The sequence below is a fragment of the Athene cunicularia genome (genome assembly GCF_003259725.1).
Source record: "Athene cunicularia isolate RWA chromosome 2 unlocalized genomic scaffold, athCun1 chr2_part1, whole genome shotgun sequence".
In the NCBI taxonomy this organism is placed as follows: Eukaryota; Metazoa; Chordata; class Aves; order Strigiformes; family Strigidae; genus Athene; species Athene cunicularia.
In genome coordinates this window covers 109,995,625-110,017,007 of record NW_020799095.1, presented here as the reverse complement: position 1 = coordinate 110,017,007, position 21,383 = coordinate 109,995,625, and the positions used below count along the sequence as shown (strand labels likewise).

Here is a 21,383-nt window from a genome sequence, read left to right as displayed (position 1 = left end):
AGAAATTCTTTACAGTGAGGGTGGAGAGGTACTGGAACAGGCTGCCCAGAGAAGCTGTGGCTGCCCCCTCCCTGGAGGTGTTTATCAGGCTGGATGGGGCTGTGAGCAACCTGGTCTAGTGGAAGGTGTCCCTGCCCATGGCAGGGGGGTTGGAACTAGATGATCTTTCAGGTCTCTACCATCCCAAACCATTCTGTGATTTTATGATTTTATAACACACTTTTTTTCCCAGCCTCACACATCTAAGTTGACAGACAAGACATCTACACAGGAAAGCCAGAGTTTATTTAAGATTTTGATTTACTAGGATAATATTAAATTAGACAATGACAAGTTGCTGGTCTATATGATGGACTAAACTTCAACCTGACTATGAGCTTTGGACAGCTTCCCCAGTGACTGGGAGAGAAAATGGTAAAGAATTTTAATGTTAATGCAACATAACATATATGCAAAAAAAAACCCCCCTACCTATATGCAAACAACATGTAAATTACTGTAGCTATAAATATTGAGGACAGAAATGCAAATTACTACAGTGATCTGAAAACCATCACCTTAGTTCTGTGACAAAGTTTATTATGAAGTATTAGACAAGAGCATAGGAAAAAAATGAAAAACATTGCTATGTCCTAATATACATCAAGAGAGATCCTCTTTGCAGTCCTGATCACCTTGTCTCATAGAAGATATATTAGAATTACAAAATAAACAGAGAGAATAACAAGGATAATCAGAGCTATGGAAGGTTTTTCCTAGAAGGAGATAACAATAAGGAGCCTTCGAACTGGAAAACAGAGGACTATCATCTGAAGTTATAAAAGCATAAATCAAGAATGCTTATTTAGCCTAGAGTTCATCTCCCTCTCCTTCCTGTGTTCTCAGCTGCCTGTGCTTGAGGCCAGCTCTGCCATGGTCTGGCCTTGGCATGTGGGTCAGGCTGCTGTGGAAGAGCTCAAGTAGGGAACCTCTCCCCTCCTTCACTCAGGAGCTGTGTGTCAGCTCAGGCTCTCACCCTTGGTCCTCGCCTGAGTTTGGCTGCAGCTACACTTGTGCCTGGACATGTATCCCACTGATTCAGACCAGACCTATGGGCTGACTTCCCAGTCTTACCTAAGCCTCACCTCACCATGACGGACTCCTCTGAAGTCCAGCCCTAGGCTGTCTCTGCTCCTCCACTAGGGGCAGCAGGATGGGGCCCTCGTCTGAATGGACACTGCCTTGTCCAGCCTTGCTGCCACCCTCTGCTCTTGGCTCACCTTCCTCATGGGGCAGCCAGCCCTTGCTGCTTCTGAACAAGATTATTTCACCCAATGAAGTTATCAGGTGAGAGATTTGACACAACAAAAGGAGGCACATTTTAAAAAAAATTACATTGCAGAGCTCCATGTCACAGTGCATTACAAAAAAACCCCAAAGATATAAAAGAAAAGCTGCTTAGAAAGAAGTTTTTGAAGACAGAAGTATTAGCAGTTACTAAATATGATGAGCTATGTGCAATCTCAAACTGAGAAACATGCTGACCATAGGTGCAAGTGGGAAGATGACACATCTTCCCACATACCTGGTCCTGGCTGACATCAGAGCAAAACATGGACCAAGGTGGACCTAGACAGACCTTCATGAAAACTCCTGTGTTTCAAGTTTCTGACAGCCATGGTGGAACAAATAATGTCATTCCTCTAAGAAGGCAACTCCCTAAGGCTTGTATCTGTCAAAAAGTAAACTTTCGACTTTCTGAACTTCTTTACCTGCACAAATCTGCTCCTGGAAGGTACTGGGAAAACCGTGAATGAAGAAGTGGAATTAATCGGAGATCACACCACCTTTTTTCCCACCTAAGTCCTGGGGATGCTGGCCATGAGGAACATGATAATGTATCCTGAAAAACATCAAAAGGTCCTTCTCAGTTTTGGGCTTTATTATAAATACTCAGCAGATTTTCAAAGAAAGAGGTAGACTTCAAAGTCTTTATGTTTCATTTAGCATTGTGTTCCACTTTCCCCTAATCATTTGGCATCAGTTTTAGCTAGCACTGGAGAGATTCTGAACTTTTCCTCACAAATAAATCTATATATAAACCTCAACATCAATATGCTTAGAGGAAGTGTGAGGAATAGTATTCTAAGAACCTAGGGAAAACAGATTGTGTCCTTTTTTTTTGCAATAACTAGTCATGAATAGAACTGAGTATTTACTACATATCACATCATCAGCTACTAATTTTATAACTGTACCCTGAATAAAGGGTATCTCTAAATTATTCACTATACAACCGTAATTTAGCTGTTTCCTGTGGCCCCGTACACATTTACATACCTGTCTATTCTAATGACATCACCTCAAAATACAGTAATTGTGAGTGCGATTTAACATGTGATGAAAATTGTTCAGGCAAAACTACATGTTTATGATGAATAATTTAATTTTACTATTTACACATGACTACTTATATGAAAATCAAACCTTATCATGTTTATGATCATATCTACAAAGAGTGAGTATTTAAATATCTACAACCTAATTTCACCAGTAGTTTTACAGAATATAGATTTGAATATGAAATGCTTATAAAAAGTAAAATCGTCAGCATTTATTTTTTAAAAATGAAACACCTCTTCCTTTCTTTATAAAATGTTTTACAAAACAGAGCTAGTGATGATTTTATTTTTCTTAAGAAGTATGGTTCTCAATGAAATATATGTAGTACTCTTAGTATATCAGTAAAATTGTACCTGTTGATCCTGCATCATTTACAATTTTTTAATCTCAGACTTCATACCTTTTCTTACTTGTATCTTTTATAAAATATTACAAAAATTAAGTACACCTTATATTTTTCTAGAGTGTGATTTTTATGTAAGATCTATGCAATTATAAAGCTTTGTCAGCTTGAACTTTACTTGTACATATATGTTAATATATCTTTCAGGTATATAAAATAAAAGATTATGATGAACATCAGTTCAGGTGAACAGTGGGATTTTCATATGTAGCTTCATTTATTTTCTAAACACTGAATCTCTGGTGAAACATTCCATAGACTCAATCCACATAAATGAAAGATTGGCTAGGAAGACTAAACCAGGACATTGTTTTGAATTACATTGTTGTGAAATTTTCATGTTTTCTGTCTGCTTTCAGGAACCTTATTTCAGCTGTGAGTAAACTTGAGGAAAAAGCTGAAATGTGGCAAAAATTTTAGATGCAAACTGTAAGTCTAGATCTGGCTGCAACAGAAAAGTTAACCCTGCCTTTAGACAGCATAACTCTGAATGGTTGACAAAAGCCCCAAATAAGTCCTATCTACTCCAAATTCTGAGTCAGAAGTCTCCTTCACGTGAATAACCAAGGCTATAAGTTAAGAAATAGACTATGGCTATAAGTCATAATGCATTCTAGAGAATATTCTGAGAAAAAGGAATTACCATAATATGAGTTGTACATAATTTAGGAATTCATACAGAGATCTCATTTGGTTTTATGAAGCATTCTATTACCATTACAGGGGGACATCTGAGATAAGAACCACATCCTGGTCTTCAGCGGAATAATTTAATTTACGGTGAGTTATAGACTCATGATGCCTGATTATATTATTTAAACTGAGTGAAAAGACTGGGCTTCAGTAAATTATTATCAGTTCAAATAGAAACTGTAGCTAATTTAGATCAGTTTCGACACCTTCAGAAATAGGATTCAAAAATGGAAGAATGGTTTTTATCCTAAAAGCAAAGTTAGAAATGAAGTAACTAGCAAAATAATTTTAGGATGTGCTGCAGTAGCTTGTCTATATGCATACATATAGAGCCTATTGAGATAAATCTGCTTCTGATGTTGTTGCAGTAGTAATATATATAATAATTTTTAAATTACTTGACTTGCATTAGATGCCAATTTTACTGTGTTTATCTCATTTTTATGATCTGCAGCTCCCATAAAGTGCATAAATCCTAAAAGTTTTCCAGATTATAATCAGGCTTAAAATCTGTGCTATTGATTTAAATATCTGGGCTCTTATTTAAAACCTTCACCTGAAACAATAAAACAAGGCAGAAATTAAAAACATCAAATTCTAAACAAATGTTTACATTTGTAGGTTTTTTAATATTGCTGTAATATTTATGCTGTATATTGGTTTATTTATTCAGTGCTTTTTATTATATCTGAGTATTTTCACCTATCACAAAGCCAAATACGTAGCAAAAAACCCTTTAGAAATATATAAAATAATGGAAATTGTACATTTCCTAGCTAAGAAAACTGTTAGAAGCACCTTGTTGCACGTCAAAGGCATCTTTCACTAAAAATCTGATCAGACATCTGTAGCATTTAATCCAAAAGAGACTGCTACATAATGCTATCACTCTTCACTAAACTTTTAAGTGTAAATTACTGGAAGTAAAAAAAACTTAAAAATAGGCAAAAACATGTACCTATATCTTTCTTCACCAAAAATTTTAGATAATAAATTTAAAAAGGAAAAATATTCTGAGTAAGTCTTCTACCCTTTCTTTAAATATTTTCATTTTAATCGTTTTAACTTCTATGCTGTGGAAATAATCTAGAAGAAAAAGCTTTCACAAAATCCCTATTTCATTGCTCAGCTAAAAGTAGTAATTATATCTTTCAAGGCACAATCTCAGATGGTATAATTTGTCATAGTTTAATTCGCAGCCATATCTGGCAACTCTTTCTGCTCCTATGGAACTGTCTACCAATTAGAGCTCCTCCCATGTTGCTGTCATTTATTAGTTACTTCCACTTAGCTGTCACAGTCTGATTATTCTTCTGTGTAATTAAACAGAAGCTCTTAGCTCTTACCGTGTTGTTGGGATGGTAGTTGAGATGCAAACCACTGTCACACAGGGGAGAGGATGTGCCACTGCTTTGGTCACTGGGGGCACCTAATACAAACATGAATACACCAAAAAATCTTCATTAATCTATAATGCTATAATTCAAATTTGTGTATGCCTGCATGCATGTATTGCCCTTCTCCCACTAGTTTTGTTATATCTAACATTCATTTACTTTCTCCATTCAGCCAGTATCTGTCTTCTGGTTTGAGCACAGGGCCTTTTTAAACTGAGTAGAGGCTCAAGAATTCCTCTCCCGGTGCTTTGCTTGAAAGACTTAATAATCTGTTTAGTAAGGAAAAAAAAAACAAACCAAAAAAACAAAAACCGAAAAACAACCAAAGGGTTTTGCAAATTTGTTAATAAAAGGAATGTGTGTACCTCCTTGCTTGGTTTTCACTTGAAGGAGTTACTCAGATAATGCTTTTATTACTCTCGAATAAGTTCACAGTTCTAAACGTTCTTTTAAAAGTTTAGGAAATTACAGTGCTACACCTCAAAAGTGATATGATAGGATCGATACAAATGCATCTTTGTGTGCATTACCTAGGGTACTCTGAGGTACCACAACCTTTCATAAAAGGGACAAATGTACTTGGATATATTTTTATTTAAGAATATGGTGTTCTAAATTTTTTCTTGTCTCACTAGAATGAAATACCTAGGAGAAAGATAAAGACAGCATTTCAACAAATGATTGAAAAAAAATATTATTTCATAATTTAGTTTATTTAATTCCTACTAAATTAAAATCAAAGGGTAAAAGTGCTGCAATCAAATATTTATTGTTCTGTTGCTTAAAAACTAAGCAGTTCATTTTACCCTCAAGAGCAAGAAGCAGAAGGAAAGCAGTGGTGACAAAAGGCACAGGCTGACATATAAATATGCTTAGATATGCTGCAACTGTCTATAATTATGCACCCACACTTATGATTTAATATAATTCAAGGAAGACAGCTGTCTCCATATGTCTCTCATGGGGCTAGTTGACTAAAATTCGGTTGGACTTAAACAAAATACTAATCATCCCAAAGTAATTTATTTTTAGGTAGACAGACACCTCCACCAAAGCCTCTGAATTTTAAATGGTAACGTTAAGCCGTCTAAATCTACACACACAAGCTCATTTTCACATTTACAAGAAAAACCTCCTTCAGACTAAAATGTTATCTGATGCTGACTGAAAAACCGCTACTGTAAACTGATGTAATTCTACTGTTTTACCTGCAACTTTGCTGATTCACACCAGCCAAATGCCTGGTGATCTGTTTTTCAAGCAATAATAGCATTTTTTGTTTGAAGTGAATGTTACTACAAGAGCTGGCAATACAAGCAGCTTATATTCAGCTAGTAATGTTGACCGAGAAAGCTGCTCTCAATCACCCTCAATGCACACTAGGTTCAAGCATTCATGAGCACTGAACTGAGTTTTCTTTTAGCCAAGTAATAAAGTCTTACATGCACAATCTTCATTCAGTGGCAGTTTGAGAAAAGCAGGTGCTCTTTTCAGAAAGGACACAGTTAGGGTCACTTCTTCCCCTGCATTGCGAAGGACCTGGACCTGGAAGAGAAATAAAGACAGGACACCTTGAAATAAATATGATCAAAATGCATCAGCAAATGAAGGCAATGCCACACAGCTTTCACATACCAGAACATAACTACTTAGCAATTTATTGTAATGACTTTTTTTTTTTTTTTTTAAAAAAGCAAGATGTAAAGTTTGCTATATGTTCATCTGTTGTGTTTCTAGACACACAGATCAGAGGCAGGGGGTATTTGCCTCCTATAATTGTGTTGGTTTTGCACAGTGCTATTGCACAACTTGCTCCCTGACACTGTTCAGCTGTGCCCCTCCTCTTTTCAGATTTGGCATCATCCACACTAGCATGTCTATAAAAAAGGATTACTTTTTTTTCCCCCCCTGAGGTTGTCTCATAAATCTCCAACCAAAACAATGGCAGCAGTTTTCATAGCTGTGCCATAATCCCATGAGTAAATCTTTCCAATGACCAGAGATAAATTTAGCCAAAACGCTCCAGCATGGCTGAGAGATCTAATCTTCCTTACAGCCATAGAGGAAAAGTACCCATTTCAAGTCTTAAGTCTTAGATAAGCACAAGCTTGGGTTTTGCCAAAGGGCAGACTGCATTTTGGACATAAGAATGTGCATAGATTACCTATCCACCTGTGAATGCTTTTAGACTTCCTGTACTGTCCTACAATTGCTCCTGCAGCTCTTGTTCATGCCTTTAGCTTTTGTGTGGGAGGGCTGGTAGACACCTCAAGACACACAGCAGAGAAAGCGGACCCCAGGCAACTCCCCAGAGTGGCACAAAGGAGACACAAAAGCAACTAAGCAAAATGCTATACGTAACAGTGGAGGAGTAACATTTGAATCAATTTAGAATACAAGAGCCAAGAAGCATCAGGTCACACAACTGTGTTTCAGAGAACAACCACTTCCTGTTCTTCTGGCTCTATAACCCAAAACTCTTCAAGGGTTGCTTTATTTTGGGCTTACAAAGACAGAAAATTGCACCATTCCTCTGTCCGAGTGACTGCACTTACATCATGCTGAGAGCCGGCTCACTGGGAGTGATGTTCAAAAAACTGCTACACAGCAACTTATTAGACAGAAGTTTTAAACTAGCATGAATATGCTCTCTTTCTGCTGTGTTTTCATGGTAGTTGGGTAACACACAGATTAACCCTTCTGTCATGCTGCTGCTTGTGAGAAAGCCTTGTAAATAGTATATGGAGGTTTACTGTCCTTAATCTATGTCTATCAACAACCAATCCTATAGATTTATTTACGTGCATGTATATAACTATGTGCAGAGATGCTTTCACATGGAATCACTGCGTTACATTAACTTAAAGCAATTCTTCAAGAAAAAATGTTGGCTTTGCTTTAAACACAATACTTTCTACTTCGCACTAGTTGCTACAGAAGAGTCACAATATGACAGAATATTTAATCTAGTATCGAAACTCACTCTGAAATTTTAGGCTCTTTATTATCTAAAATAGCACAGGGATTGTCAAGGTACAATTTGCAGTGTGGTGTATATTTATATGTATGTGGGCAAATAAATACACACCCATCACAACAAATTTCAACTTAACATGCATGCCAAAAACTTCATCTGTAACATGGGCACTTCCCAGTTCTAGTATGTTTTATATCTTAGAATCCATAAGTGGTGCTTATTTCATAGAAAGAAGATGACTTGCAATCTGCAGAACAGTAGATCAAGGCTCTGAAGTCCTGAACTGCATCACAGAAAATTTAACGTATCCTCAGCATTTATCCTTCTCCTGTCCCGTATGTAGCAATCACACAGTTCAGAATAGTCATAGCCAAAGCAGAAACTTACAGGCTTGTATTCTCTATTGAAACAACAGATGTAGATAGACCAAGAGTAGGAAAAATACAGCTACATTTTGCCTTTTAAAAAATATTTATTTTTACTCAGAAGTGAGGAAGAAGTGAAGAAGTTACAGCATTACCAACTTTAATTTCTAAAGTCACCTTTTAAAATATGTAAGAAAAAGTGGATATTATTTATGAAAGAAGCTGAGACTGTAAACTCTGCCCCCAAATCTTTCTTTTACTAACAGTAAAACAAGCCACGTGTCTATGTGATTTTATTTGATAATATATTGTACTTGTAAAGGCTAGAAGTCACCATAAGTAGTCTACTGTGACCTTTTCCTCTGACCTCTCTCTCTCACAATCTCATAGGATGAAGAATTTAAGCTGGTACACATTTTAGTTGAAATCAGCAGTACTTATTTCACTGAAATATACTGTGGAGTATATGAAGCCTATAATCCAGAAAGTGACTAGATTTTAACATGCAGAATAAAGCTGAATGGAGATTAAAAAAGAAAAATACTAGGTAATGATTACAACAAAGAGGAGACCAGCTATCGATCCCATTTTTGTTACTTTCTAGTCAGTAACAAAGCCATTCTGGGAAATAAGGTTGACTGAAAAAAAATAGGACTTTTAATTAAATTTATTATCTTATTGTATCTTTCAGTTGAAAGCTTTACTGTTATTTTATATTTTTTGTCTTTATTTTACATGAGAAATGAACAATTACTGACCTGTTTTAAATCAAGTATGCCTTATAGGAGTCATTTACTTTGTGTTCTCATTCAATGTGTACACCATTCCATATTGCCATTCCTCCATGCAGAACGAGAATGAGGTACAATAGGAAATCTACACTTACTGAGGAAGATTTTAGTGATATGCCAGAACAACTCATGTTCTTGAATGGAAAATGAACAACTTTTACAAAAAAAGACAACAGCCAAAAGTAACGTGATCAATTGTTATGGAGAGTTATGTCTATGAAAAAAACCTCCCACTTGAAAACAGGAAGTCAAACAGTTTTTCTGGAAGATACAACAGTAGGAATTTATTATAGAGTTTTCCAAATATGAGTGGAATTCTACCAATAGTCGGAGATACTGCCATATCATTTCTTCTGTCTTCCTCATTGCCTAACATCAGTTTAATTCAAAACTTTATAGAGCTGTTTCGGTAAAATGAGAACTGTGTGAATGTAAATGTATTGGTTGTTCAGGCTTGGAAAACGTGCATTCATAAAAAAATCAATTTATCTGCCCAAGTATATCCCTGTGGGCATGAAGAATGGGAGCATATACCACTAACAAAGCAGTAGTGGGCTTTTACCACTGAAGACAATTCATGAACATACAGAAGAAACCAGTTGTCAATCATGATATAATTTTTAGATAAAGAAATGGATAGATATCTGCTCAGCCATCCTGTTCTCTTACTTAGAAGAAAGCTCCCTCACGTTTATTGTACATACACTTCCAATACCTTGTCAATCAAGAACTATCACTGACAATGTATGTGTTCATTATTTCTGGCAGTGATAATTCTACAAGGTTACTTTCAAATATGAGGGAAGTAGCCTATCTAAATTCTTTATATACCCTTTTCAGAGTTACAACATCTTTTCTGATTTATAAAGAAACCTTAGAGCTAGGTTGATCAGAGTAACTACAGATTTTTTTTTGCCAGCACTACCACATATTGTATGTAGGATAAAAATTACTAAAGACTAAAAAGCTAGAAACTATTTTCTACTTCCTGCAAAAAATTAAGCTCTCTTAAGAATTTGCAGTAATTTAGAAGACTTTCAGGATTTTTCCCATTTTGTAATGTCAACTTCCATATTTTGATATATTTATGTTAAATTCCTTAAATTCCTGATATGTTAGTCCACAAATTAGAAAAAAAGGTGGTGTTTGATTTGTTGGTGTTTGCTGTTGGTTTTTTGTTTTTTTTTTTTTTTTTTTTTTCCCGATATTCAGGGGTAATGTGTATTTTAAATAGTAAAATTAGAGAGCTGTGAAGATCTTGATTTTCTGAAGGTTGAAAAGTGTCATTAAAGTAGTACGACATACTTTTCAGTAGATTAAAAAAACAACAGGTTACCAGGAAAAGTTTGCTAATTGTATTCCACACCCACTTCTTATTCTATAGAACTCTGTCCGGACTTAGCAAAAATAAATTTTACTAGGGATTACTCCATACAGTTGCTGATTGATTCCATGATGATCCCATCCCTCACAAAAATATTCCAACAGTGGGTAGAATACAACTAACATCTATCATCTTGTTAAAATTAAGCTATTTATTTGATGAGTGACTAGTCTACAATAATTGCTTTCTTTTAAAATACTAAGTGGCTATTTTAAGAAACAGTGCCTCTATAATAACTGTACAACCAAATTACCAAAGATAATGCTAGCCACAAATAACAATTCTTGGTAGTGCTGGAATAGAATTAGAGCCTTATCCTGTATAAATGATAAAAAAAAATAATTGTCAATATTAATGAAATGTAGTTGTATAAGTGATTTTTAGTTCATTACCGCTAATAGAGAAGACTGCTAAATTTACATCAAATAAAAATATTTAAAACATTTGCCCTAGTATGTGAAAAGATATAAATGCACCTAACTTCTAAAAAGTGAAGAAAGAACATATTTTTTGAAGGAACACTAATTTTGAATAAATATAGAAACATTATATCAAAAATGTAAAAAATAAATGCAGCAACTTCCTAAGTTTTTTTTTTTTTTTTTTATCATATATGAAGAGTTTGGTGAAGGTGAGATAAATTCATAGTGCTAAAACCACGGAATATTTGCCTGACAAAAATTTAACTCAGCAGTAGATCTAATATTTCTGAAGTTTAACAAGATTATACCTCCCCACCATAAACCATGGAAAAACTCCCTTAGGAAGAGATCTGTATGTCTATGCATTTGACCTGACAATTTCTAAAGCATGGCATCCCAGATTGCAGAAAATACACACCAGACACCGTTAAAAATATCTGCTTATTCTCTATATCACTGAAAGGTAATAATCTGTTTTATTTCCAGAGGCTGTGCTGACTATTCAGGATAGGGGTTTTTTTCTATAAAGTCCTAGATTTTTAATACTTTCAAGATCTACAAAGCCTTAGATTTCAGGCATATGAATTAACCTAACTATATCAGGCTTTTATTTTAATAGTTAACAATGGATAGTGGTAACAATGTGTTGATACAGATGTGGTATAGATTAAATAATGAAAAGCTATTTAGTATTGCTATTATTACTTCATTTATTTTTATTTTTTTTATTTCATCTAGTGAACAACATTAGCTATTGATTTGTTGGTGAGCAGTGTCTAATGAAGTAATCTCTGTAACAGGAAGAAGATATGACACTGAAGAGTCTTAAATTTTCCTTATCAACATTATGGCTATATATTAAATTCCTGCTACTTTCTTAGAAATCAAATATATATTTAATGTAGAACGAGTTGATGTGAAAAGAACTACACAAACAGAAATATTAAATACTGTCAATAAACTTTCTTATGCAAAGCATAAGCTTATTAACAGTGGGATCAAGAATTAATTTACTTCTTCTACAATAGCCCTATATGAAGTTAGGATATTCATGAGTGAAGTGAGACAGTCAAAACTAACAGTTATGCTTGTCTGAACCAGTAGCTGTGTGAAATAATGCAATTAGAAGAGCTAGTGTTTCTGGAGTGACAGCGTCTATATTTCCATGAAATTGCTGTAATAACTGCAAGGGGGTCATTCAAAGAAGATGATTTTATGGTGATGTGTGATATTGCTGAATAATATCTCTACATAATAATAACACTAGTCTGAATTTTTAATAATGTCTACAATGATACTGCCTTTTAATTTTATAAAACCTTTTAAAGTTCCAGATCAAGAACACATTTTTGGCCCTGGAATTTTTGAACAAAGAAGAGAAGGAGGAAGAAAATGAGACAAACAAAGAAGACCAAGGTCCAGCAAGGCCAGGTCACCTCAAACCAGGTATTAAAACCAGCTCTGAAAAGAACCCCAGAAGAGTCATTGTAGTGGGTGACTCCACTCTAAGGGGTGTCGAAGGCCCCATACGCAGACCAGACCTGCTTCATAGGTAAGTCTGCTGCCTCCGTTGGCCCCACATCAAGGACCTCACAGCAACACTCCCTACCCTAGTGAGACCCAAGGATTACTACCCTCTCCTGGTTTTTCAGGCAGGTAGTGATGACATCACCAGGAGAAGGCCTAAAGCAATGAAGAGAGACTTCAGGTCCTTGGGAAAACTGCTTAAGGGGTCAGGGGCACACATTGTGTTCTCCTTCATCGCTTTGGTTGGGGGGATGGATGAGGAAGATTACAGGAGAATTCAGCAGATGAATGGGTGGCTCCAAGACCAGTGTTACCATCAGGGCTTTGGATTCTTCAATCATGGGTTGGTATACAGGGCACCTGATCTTTGGACATTAGACGGGATGCACCTGATTCCGGAGAGGGAAGGAGATTTTGGGGCAGGAGTTAGCTGGGCTCATAGACAGAGCTTTAAACCAGATTTGAAGGGGGAAAGGGGCAAAACATCGGCCCATCTGAAGTGCATGTATACCAAAGCACACAGCATGGGTAAAAAAAAGGAGGAGCTTGTAGCCGTGATGAAACAGGAAAATTATGATGTTGCTATTACAGAAACATGGTGGGATGTCTCCCATGACTGGAGTGTGCCAATTGATGGGCATAAGCTCTTTAGGAGGGACAGACAGGGAAGGAGGGGTGGTGGGGTGGCTCTGTATGTTAAGGACTCTTATGATTACTTCAAGCACAGGTGTAGTGAAGACAGGGTGGAGTGTCTTTGTGTTAGAATCAGGGGAAAGGGCAACAGGGCAGATGTTGTAGTAGGAGTCTACTATAGACCACCCAACCAGGACAGAGATGGATGAGATATATTATAGGCACTTAGGTGAAATCTTACAATTGCTTGCCCTTGTTCTTGTGGGTGACTTTAACTTCCCAGACATCTGCTGGAAATACAACATGGCAGAACGAGACAAGTCCTGGAGATTCCTAGAATGTGTGTGAGACAAATTCCTGATGCAGCTGGTGAGTAAACCAACCAGAGAAGGTGCCCTGCTGGATCTCCTTTTTGTTAACAGAGAAGGGCTGGTGGACGACGTGGAGGTTGGAGGCCGACTAGGGCACAGTGATCATGAAATAATAGAGTTCTCTATTCTTAGAGAGGTCAGGAGAGAGCTAAGCAGGACTGACATCCTGGACTTTAGAAGGGCTGACTTTGTCTTGTTTAGGCACCTGCTTGAAAGGATCCCTTGGGAGACTCTCCTGAAGGGTATAATGGCCCAGGAAGGCTGGGTGCTCTTTAAGAAGGAAGTGTTAATGACACAGGAGCAGGCGGTCCCCAGGTGCTCTAAGAGAAGCCGACGCCAGATAAGACCACCCTGGCTGAACAGGGAGCTTTGGCTGCAACTCAGGGAGAAAAGGAGAGTTTACAGCCTTTGGAAGAAGGGGCTAGCCACACACAGTGATTGCAGAGAGACTGTGAGGCTACGCAGGGTGGAAATAAGAAGGGCTAAAGCCCAACTGGAAATTAATTTGGCCTCTGCAATCAAGGGTAACAAGAAAAGTTTCTATGTCAGTAGTAAAAGAAAGTCCAGGGAGAGTCTCTATCCCCTGCTAGATGCAGGAGGAAATTTGGTAACAAGTGATGAGGAAAAGGCTGAGGTGCTTAATGACTTCTTTGCCTCAGTCTTTAATAGCAAGGTTAGTTGTATTGATGAAATCCAGCCTCCTCAGCCAGAAGACAGAGACTGGGAGAACAACCCCCCTACATTCCACGAGGAGATAGTCAGTGCCCTGCTGCATCACATAGACATACACAAGTATGGGACCAGATGGGATACACCCACGAGTGCTGAAGGAGCTGGCTGGGGTGCTTGCCAGGCTGCTTTCTATCATTTACCAGCAGTCCTGGTTGAGCGGGGAGGTCCCGACAGATTGGAAATCGGCCAATGTGACACCCATCTATAAAAAGGGTCGCAAGGATGATCCGGGAAATAACAGGCCTGTCAGCTTGACTTCGATGCCCGGGAATCTGATGGAGAAGCTCATCCTAAACACCATCATGCAACACATGTGCGACAACCAGATGACCAGGCCCAGTCAGCATGAGTTTATGAAAGGCAGGTCCTGCCTGACAAACCTGATCACCTTCTGTGACAGGGCGACCTGGTTAATGGGTGAGGGAAAGGCTGTGGATGTAATTTAACTTGACTTTAGCGAGGCTTTTGACACCGTTTCCCACAGCAACCTCTCGGCAAAAATGACTGCTCGAGGTTTGGACAATCGCACACCTCAATGGGTAAAAAACTGGCTGGACGACTGGGCCTAGAGAGTTGTGGTAAACGGAGTTAAATCCAGTTGGCACCAGTCACGAGTGGTGTCCCCCAGGGCTCGGTTTTGGGGCCACTCCTGTTTAACATTTTTACTGATGATCTAGATGAGGGGATCGAGTGCACCCTCAGTCAGTTCGCAGATGACACCAGGTTGGGTGGGAGTGTTGATCTGCTCGAGGGCAGGGAGGCTCTGCAGAGAGACCTGGACAGGCTGGAGCCATGGGCTGAGCCCAACTGGAGGAGTTTCCATAAGGCCAAATGCCGGGGGCTGCCCTTGGGCCACAACAACCCCCAGCAGCGCTACAGGCTTGGGGAGGAGTGGCTGGAGAGCTGCCAGTCAGAGAGGGACCTGGGGGTGCTGATTGACAGCTGGCTGAACAGAAGCCAGCAGTGTGCCCAGGGGGCCAAGAAGGCCAATGGCATCCTGGCTTGTGTCAGCAATAGTGTGGCCAGCAGGGACAGGGAAGGGATCTGACCCCTGTACTCGGCACTGGTGAGGCCGCACCTCGATTCCTGTGTTCAGTTTTGGGCCCCTCACTACAAAAAGGACATTGAATGACTCGAGCGTGTCCAGAGAAGGGCAACGAAGCTGGTGCAGGGTCTGGAGCACAGGTCGTACGGGGAGCGGCTGAGGGAACTGGGGGTGTTAGTCTGGAGGAGGCTGAGGGGAGACCTCATCGCCCTCTACAGCTACCTGAGAGGAGGCTGCAGAGAGCTGGGGATGAGTCTCTTTAGCCTAGTAGAAAGTGACAGGACAAGAGGGAATGGCCTCAAGTTGTGCCAGGGAAAGTTTATACTAGATATTAGGAAGCATTTCTTTCCAGAATGTGTTGTTAGGCGTTGGAATGGGCTGCCCAGGGAGGTGGTGGAGTGTCCATCCCTGGAGGTGGGTCAAGACGTTCAAGAGTAGGGTCAATTTGGAGCTTAAGGATATGCTGTAGGTGGGAACTGTGCTACGAGAATGGTTGGACTAGATGATCTCCAGGGTCCTTTCCAACCTAGATGATTCTGTGATTCTGTGATTTGAGCAAATGCTGAAGTCTCTCTCAATATATTCAGGAAAGCACTTAATCGCGAAGTCCCTCTGACTTCAGTAAGTATTCCTTCCCAAATAAGACTGTAAATACCCTCTTGTTACCAATTACATTTACCCACCAATGAATTCATAAAGATTTAAATCAAAAGACTTATATACTCCCCAAGATCTGTGTTCTCCTGAACTGGAGTAAATTCCACTTTTCAGTGTGTTTTAAATGAAAATTCAGTTCTTTGATAAATAACTTGAATTAAAAATCTCTTGGGGAAAATAAAAAAAAAAAGTAGAAGCCACCTTCACAGCCACTGTGCAGAGTTACACAATGCACTGCATCAAGTCCATCAACAGATACTACAACATGCATTTTGGTACCATCACATAAAGACCCAAAGCTAGAAGGCTCTATGCATGCACACAACTGTCTTAAATTTTTTTATTTAAAAATGAACTGGTGTATTCAGTAAAAGCCATGTAGTCAATACAGAATATTTGCATTAAAACCAAATCACTGTATGTGGTTTTTAATGCCTATTATCTAATATTTATCACAGTATTTGCCAACAATGAATGTTAATCAACAAATATAATAATAAAAGCTATCAAAGCTTTTTTTCCTTCAGAAAATTTATCTTACTGATATACAGAGTTTTATAACAAGTTCCTGTTCAGGCTGAGCAACTCAAAGTATACTTCAGACCACAGTTTGACACTACCACAGCTGTAGGTTTTAATTTTTTGCAGTCAGGTTCCAGGACCTGTATTAGATATTTAGATACAAATTCAAATGGGCTGCACACTAGAATTGGGAGCCTCCTCAAACAAGGCAAAAGGACATGCAGAGCAGAATGCTGCAAATGCCGAGGATGCAGGAAGACGTGCCCTTCTATTCAGAACCCTCTTCTGCATGTAAATTGCTAGGGGTGCTGTTTTAAAAAAGTACAAAGAGATGCAGTAAGACTAGTAGTTACAGTGAAGACACTCTATTGAGCCTACCACTAAGCAATTATTCTGAAAAGTGGCAGATAGAGGTTTATAGTTTCTCAAGATGACACATGAATTTAATCGAGGTAGCACTTACTCAGTGAATGCTCCAGCTACTAAAGCACTATACAAAAGATCATTACAGAGCAACATACATAGAGATTCAGGGTTTGATGCTTTTTGACAAGTCCCATCAAACTGACCACTTAGAAACAAAATTATTCTTGATTCCAAGTGACAGCACTCGTTTAAACTAGACCATCAGGTGGTTTATCAGACAGACAACAGCGTATCAGTCACTGTATAGCTATATTCAGGCTTCCTTCATTGATCCCTGCCCTGTTTCCAGAGGCTCATGGGCGTTACACACAGAGGTAGCAGAAAATGCGACTTCAAGACTCCCGTATAAAGCATTAGTAGAAAACTAAGAGATCCACCTTTAAAAATAGATTTTACCATGTTTCAAGCCTACATGCAAAGTGGGCCATTTATATTAGATGACACTAAGAGACATCTACAGAGTCAGAGTTTCTTTCATAGGAAATTACTGAAATAATCAGATGTAAGAAAAATATATAAGTGTAATGAAGAGGTAGGAGAAAAAGATTAATTTCACAAATAATTTATTGGACATATAATTAACTCACACACAAAAAAAAAATCGTCAGGCAATAGATGACCAAATATAGGTCACATAGAGGACACAAATTCCTGTCAGTTCATTCTTCAATGCAGGTCCAAGGTAAAAAGATAATATTGTAACTTCAGTGATATATTTGGATATATTCAGTGATATAAGGTAGAAAAAATAATCTGTTTTTAAACTTTTAAGTCTACCACTTGTGGAATGCAGTACTATAGTGATTTAAACCTGGCTGGCAGCCAAACACCATGCAACCACTCTCCCACTCTACCCTCCACCTGTAGAGGTTAAGGGAGACTCATAGGTTGAGATAAAAACAGCTTAATAGTTGTAATAAAATAAAACAATAATAGAAAGTACAAATGTAATGCACAATGTGATTACTCGCCACCCACCAACTGATACCCAGAGAACTGAAAAAAACAAGATCCTGAAACTGCAACCCTGGAAGCAAGAGAGAGCCCCCTCCTTCCCAGCTCACCGTCCCTTATATACTGAGCATGACACTGCATAATATGGAATATTTCATCGGCCAGTTTGGGTCTGCTGCTCTGACACTGCTCCCTCACAGTTTCTTGAACACCTGTGCACAGGCATGACATGGGGAGTGGGAAAGTCCTTGATATCTTAGCAACAACTGAAAACATCAGTGTATTACCAGCATTATTCTCATACCAAATTCCATACTGAATCCAAAACACAGCACTATTCTAGCTACTAAGAAGAAAAATGAACTCTATCCCAGCCAAAATCAAGTTAAGTACTTAAAAATTTGTCTAAAAGATATGATGACAGCTTTCTGGAAATCTTTAAACTTTCTTATGCTACAGAATCAACACTAAAATGTTTGGTAATCTTTCGATCAGAATAGCAATAGACTGTACTTAATGTTTCGTAATCTTTCAATTAGAATAGCAATTGACTGCAATTATTGCTTAGTCACATGTTCATCTTTTCAAAAGTAATATAAGAGTGCCTTGCAAAAGCTATCAATGCAAATATCTGAGGGAAAAAAAAAAAAAAAAAAGTAAAAGCCTAACAGGAAAAGTCTGCAGCATTTTCCCGTTCTTGCAGTAATCCTAGTATCATTAATAAATATCATCCACAAAAAGTACTGCTATAAGTGCTTCACTTGCATTTTTACGTCATGTACCCTAATTTTGAATTCTGTTTCACTAAAGACTGCACTTACTGGTCATCACGGTTCATATTAAATAATTAGAAGGCCATTACTCTAATACAGAAACTATCAAAAGAAAGGAGTTAGAACCTGTTAAAATTTCAAGTCTATCAAAACTGGGAACGCCAATTGGTAGGGGACACCATAGGTCCCTGAACTGAAACATTACATACCATATTCTGGGAAAGGAAAAATACTTATTCCCTATATAGATTCCAACTCTGATATATTATTAATCGAGATCTATCAGTATATTCTTTGAGTCACCCCAGCTGAACTTCAGATTGTTGATTATAATGTAAATGTTCATTGTCATTTCTAACAATGGGTCTTGCTAATGTTTTCCAACCTATATTCCATGGACTACTATTGGTCCGGGACTGTGGTCCATAGAAGTAATAAATACACAAAGATGCATTTTTTAGCTGTTCATCTCTACATGATATGCAGTTACATATGATAAGAAAATACCTATGAAAACACAAAAACCCAGAAGACATCAACCCAAACTCTTTCAAAGTTTCATGAGAATTTTCAGGGTATCTATATGTAGTGAGTACATATGCCTCTACTCTAGGATTACTCAGCTACAATAGTCGTTATACAGTCTTAAGAAGTCCTCTACTTTAAACTCTCAAAGCTGTTCTACATTTTGAATGTTATTATATATTCAGCTGCTGGGTGCCTACTCTCTTTCTGAGCCAATTCATGAACACATATTTTTGTAGTTAAATATTTAATGAGTTCCAAAACAGCTGGCTAAGAGGAACAGGCAAATCCCTTAATAATACTGAAAATGTTAGAAATACCATTACAACTGTTCCTAGTGTGATTGAAACTAGACAGTATTTATTCTCCATTTTCTTAAAAGATATGAAATAGGAAACTTGAATTCTTTTGGGCAACACAAAACCTTCAGCTATTTTTCTAATTGTAAATTACAACTCTGTGAGACTGATAAAATCACCACCATGCATTTAGGTAAACTACTCAACCCCGCCATCAGTCAAATATAAATCCATAAGCCTAACTCTGGTTTCAACTAGGTGTATTAACATGTATATTTAATCTTCTACCAATACTACACACTTTCCTTGCAATTATATATATTTGGGTAAACCTTTCACTGGTATGATAGCTCAGAAATTTACACAGCAACCAGATTTTGACTGGGATCAATTTCACTGACACTGTCCAAATCAAATATTGACCGAAGCCGCTTTGGGAGAAATGTGCGATCCTCTTACTAAACAAAACTCCTACTGAAATGAAAGAAGTATTTATACCACTTTTATAATAGCATCCACTGATTTCTACACAGCTTTGCCAAAAGGTTGCATCGTACCCTGTGTGTGCTGGTGTGTACAGCCAGATGAACAATAGGCTATCCCATCAATCTACAGACGATTTCTTATTTAAAACACAAGGATTTTAAACTTCATAATAATTGGAAAACAACTGTGACAGTAGGCTATGGTGAGATTGTGGTGCATTTTTTTTCCTCTCTACTACATCTTATGGAGAATATTCAAAAAAAGCCATCAACACCTGCAGAACATTAATCAATCTCCAGAGTCTTTGCACATTTATCTTCAAGGATTCTTGACATAAAAACTCAAAGATTTTTTTTCTTTTAAGCAAAATCTAGGCCATATTTTAATACACAGTTAATATGTTGAAATTCCTCCTACTTATCATATCTGCACAACATCCTTGAAAAATCTATCTGTATTACTCATGCAAATAGTATAATTTTAGTCCAATATAAAAAAAAAAAAAAAAAAAAAAAAACTTGGTTTTCCTCTTCTCTAAGAAGAATTTCAGATAGGAACAAATGGCTAAAACAATCTTTAAAAGAAAGCAGAGAATTTAATAAGAGATATTCTTTTAGAATAAACAAAAAAAAAAAAAAAAAAAGAAGATTATTTAGGTTGTACTATACTATAACATATAACATAATGAATATTCCAACACAGATTTCCCTGACTCATCTTTAAGGAATTTTTTGAATTACCATCCAGTAATCTGCAAAAATACAGGCTATACTGGAATGACACTTCCTGGTGATAAGAGCTGACACAGAAACACTCAGTGCTGGATACAGGCCAAAGCTTCAGTCATTAAATAAAATAATAATATCAATATACCTTATGTAGAAATTAAGATCTTGCTTGTGGCCTGCAGGTATTATGCTTACAGTGCATGATAATTCATTCACTATTATAGAAAAAAGTAAGTATAGTCTATAAGCTATCCAACACTGTATGACAACACAATAGATACCAGTAGATAATTATAAACTGAACTAAAGAAAAATGTTGTGTATGGCCTCTCAAAATCAATAGCCATATTTCAGTAATTAGCCAGGAAAACCTTACAAAAATTACTTTGTCATTAGGAATCTCCACCCTCTATACAACAGTCATATAAAATATTCAGCATAATGAAAAATACTAAAGACATTATCCATGTTACATAAAGAAAAATAAAATATCATCAGCTGTATTTACAGAATAAACCAAACTGTTGCATATTTATCTGTATGATTCCTAGAATACTCAGCTACAATTGAAATTAATATCACTAGAAATCCTTTTATGAATGGATACATATTTTTCTTTTCCTAGAAGATATTATGCTAAAGCCAAAAAGCTACAGATAGAAGTTTTTGCTTTTTCAACAATTTTTTTTTTAAATAGAGAAAAATCAAAGCAAAGTTGGAAGTGGAAATGGTTTTTTCCAGCTGTAACAGAAACTAGCCAATAACTTGGATTTAACGTTTCCAAATTTTTCACGTAATATGTTTTCCTCAATAAGAGGAAATAATCCCAACCAAATTATTAATTTCAAAAGATTTGGTGTTCTTTCTTTTCACAGTTGATCATCCTTCCCC

At 37.3% G+C, this 21,383-nt stretch overlaps 1 protein-coding gene across 7 annotated transcripts in view; it reads right to left on the bottom strand.

Moving 5' to 3' along the window:
* SNTG1 (syntrophin gamma 1) overlaps positions 1-21,383 on the bottom strand; it is a 211,605-nt gene that overhangs the window by 115,345 nt on the left and 74,877 nt on the right. For all 7 annotated transcript variants that reach the window (XM_026842717.1, XM_026842716.1, XM_026842719.1 and 4 more), the window contains 3 exons: positions 6,318-6,420; positions 4,825-4,907; positions 1,752-1,882 (listed from right to left, as the gene is read on the bottom strand). In XM_026842717.1, coding sequence (XP_026698518.1) covers positions 1,752-1,882; positions 4,825-4,907; positions 6,318-6,420 — 317 coding nt within the window. The remainder of the gene's footprint in view (positions 1-1,751; positions 1,883-4,824; positions 4,908-6,317; positions 6,421-21,383) is intronic.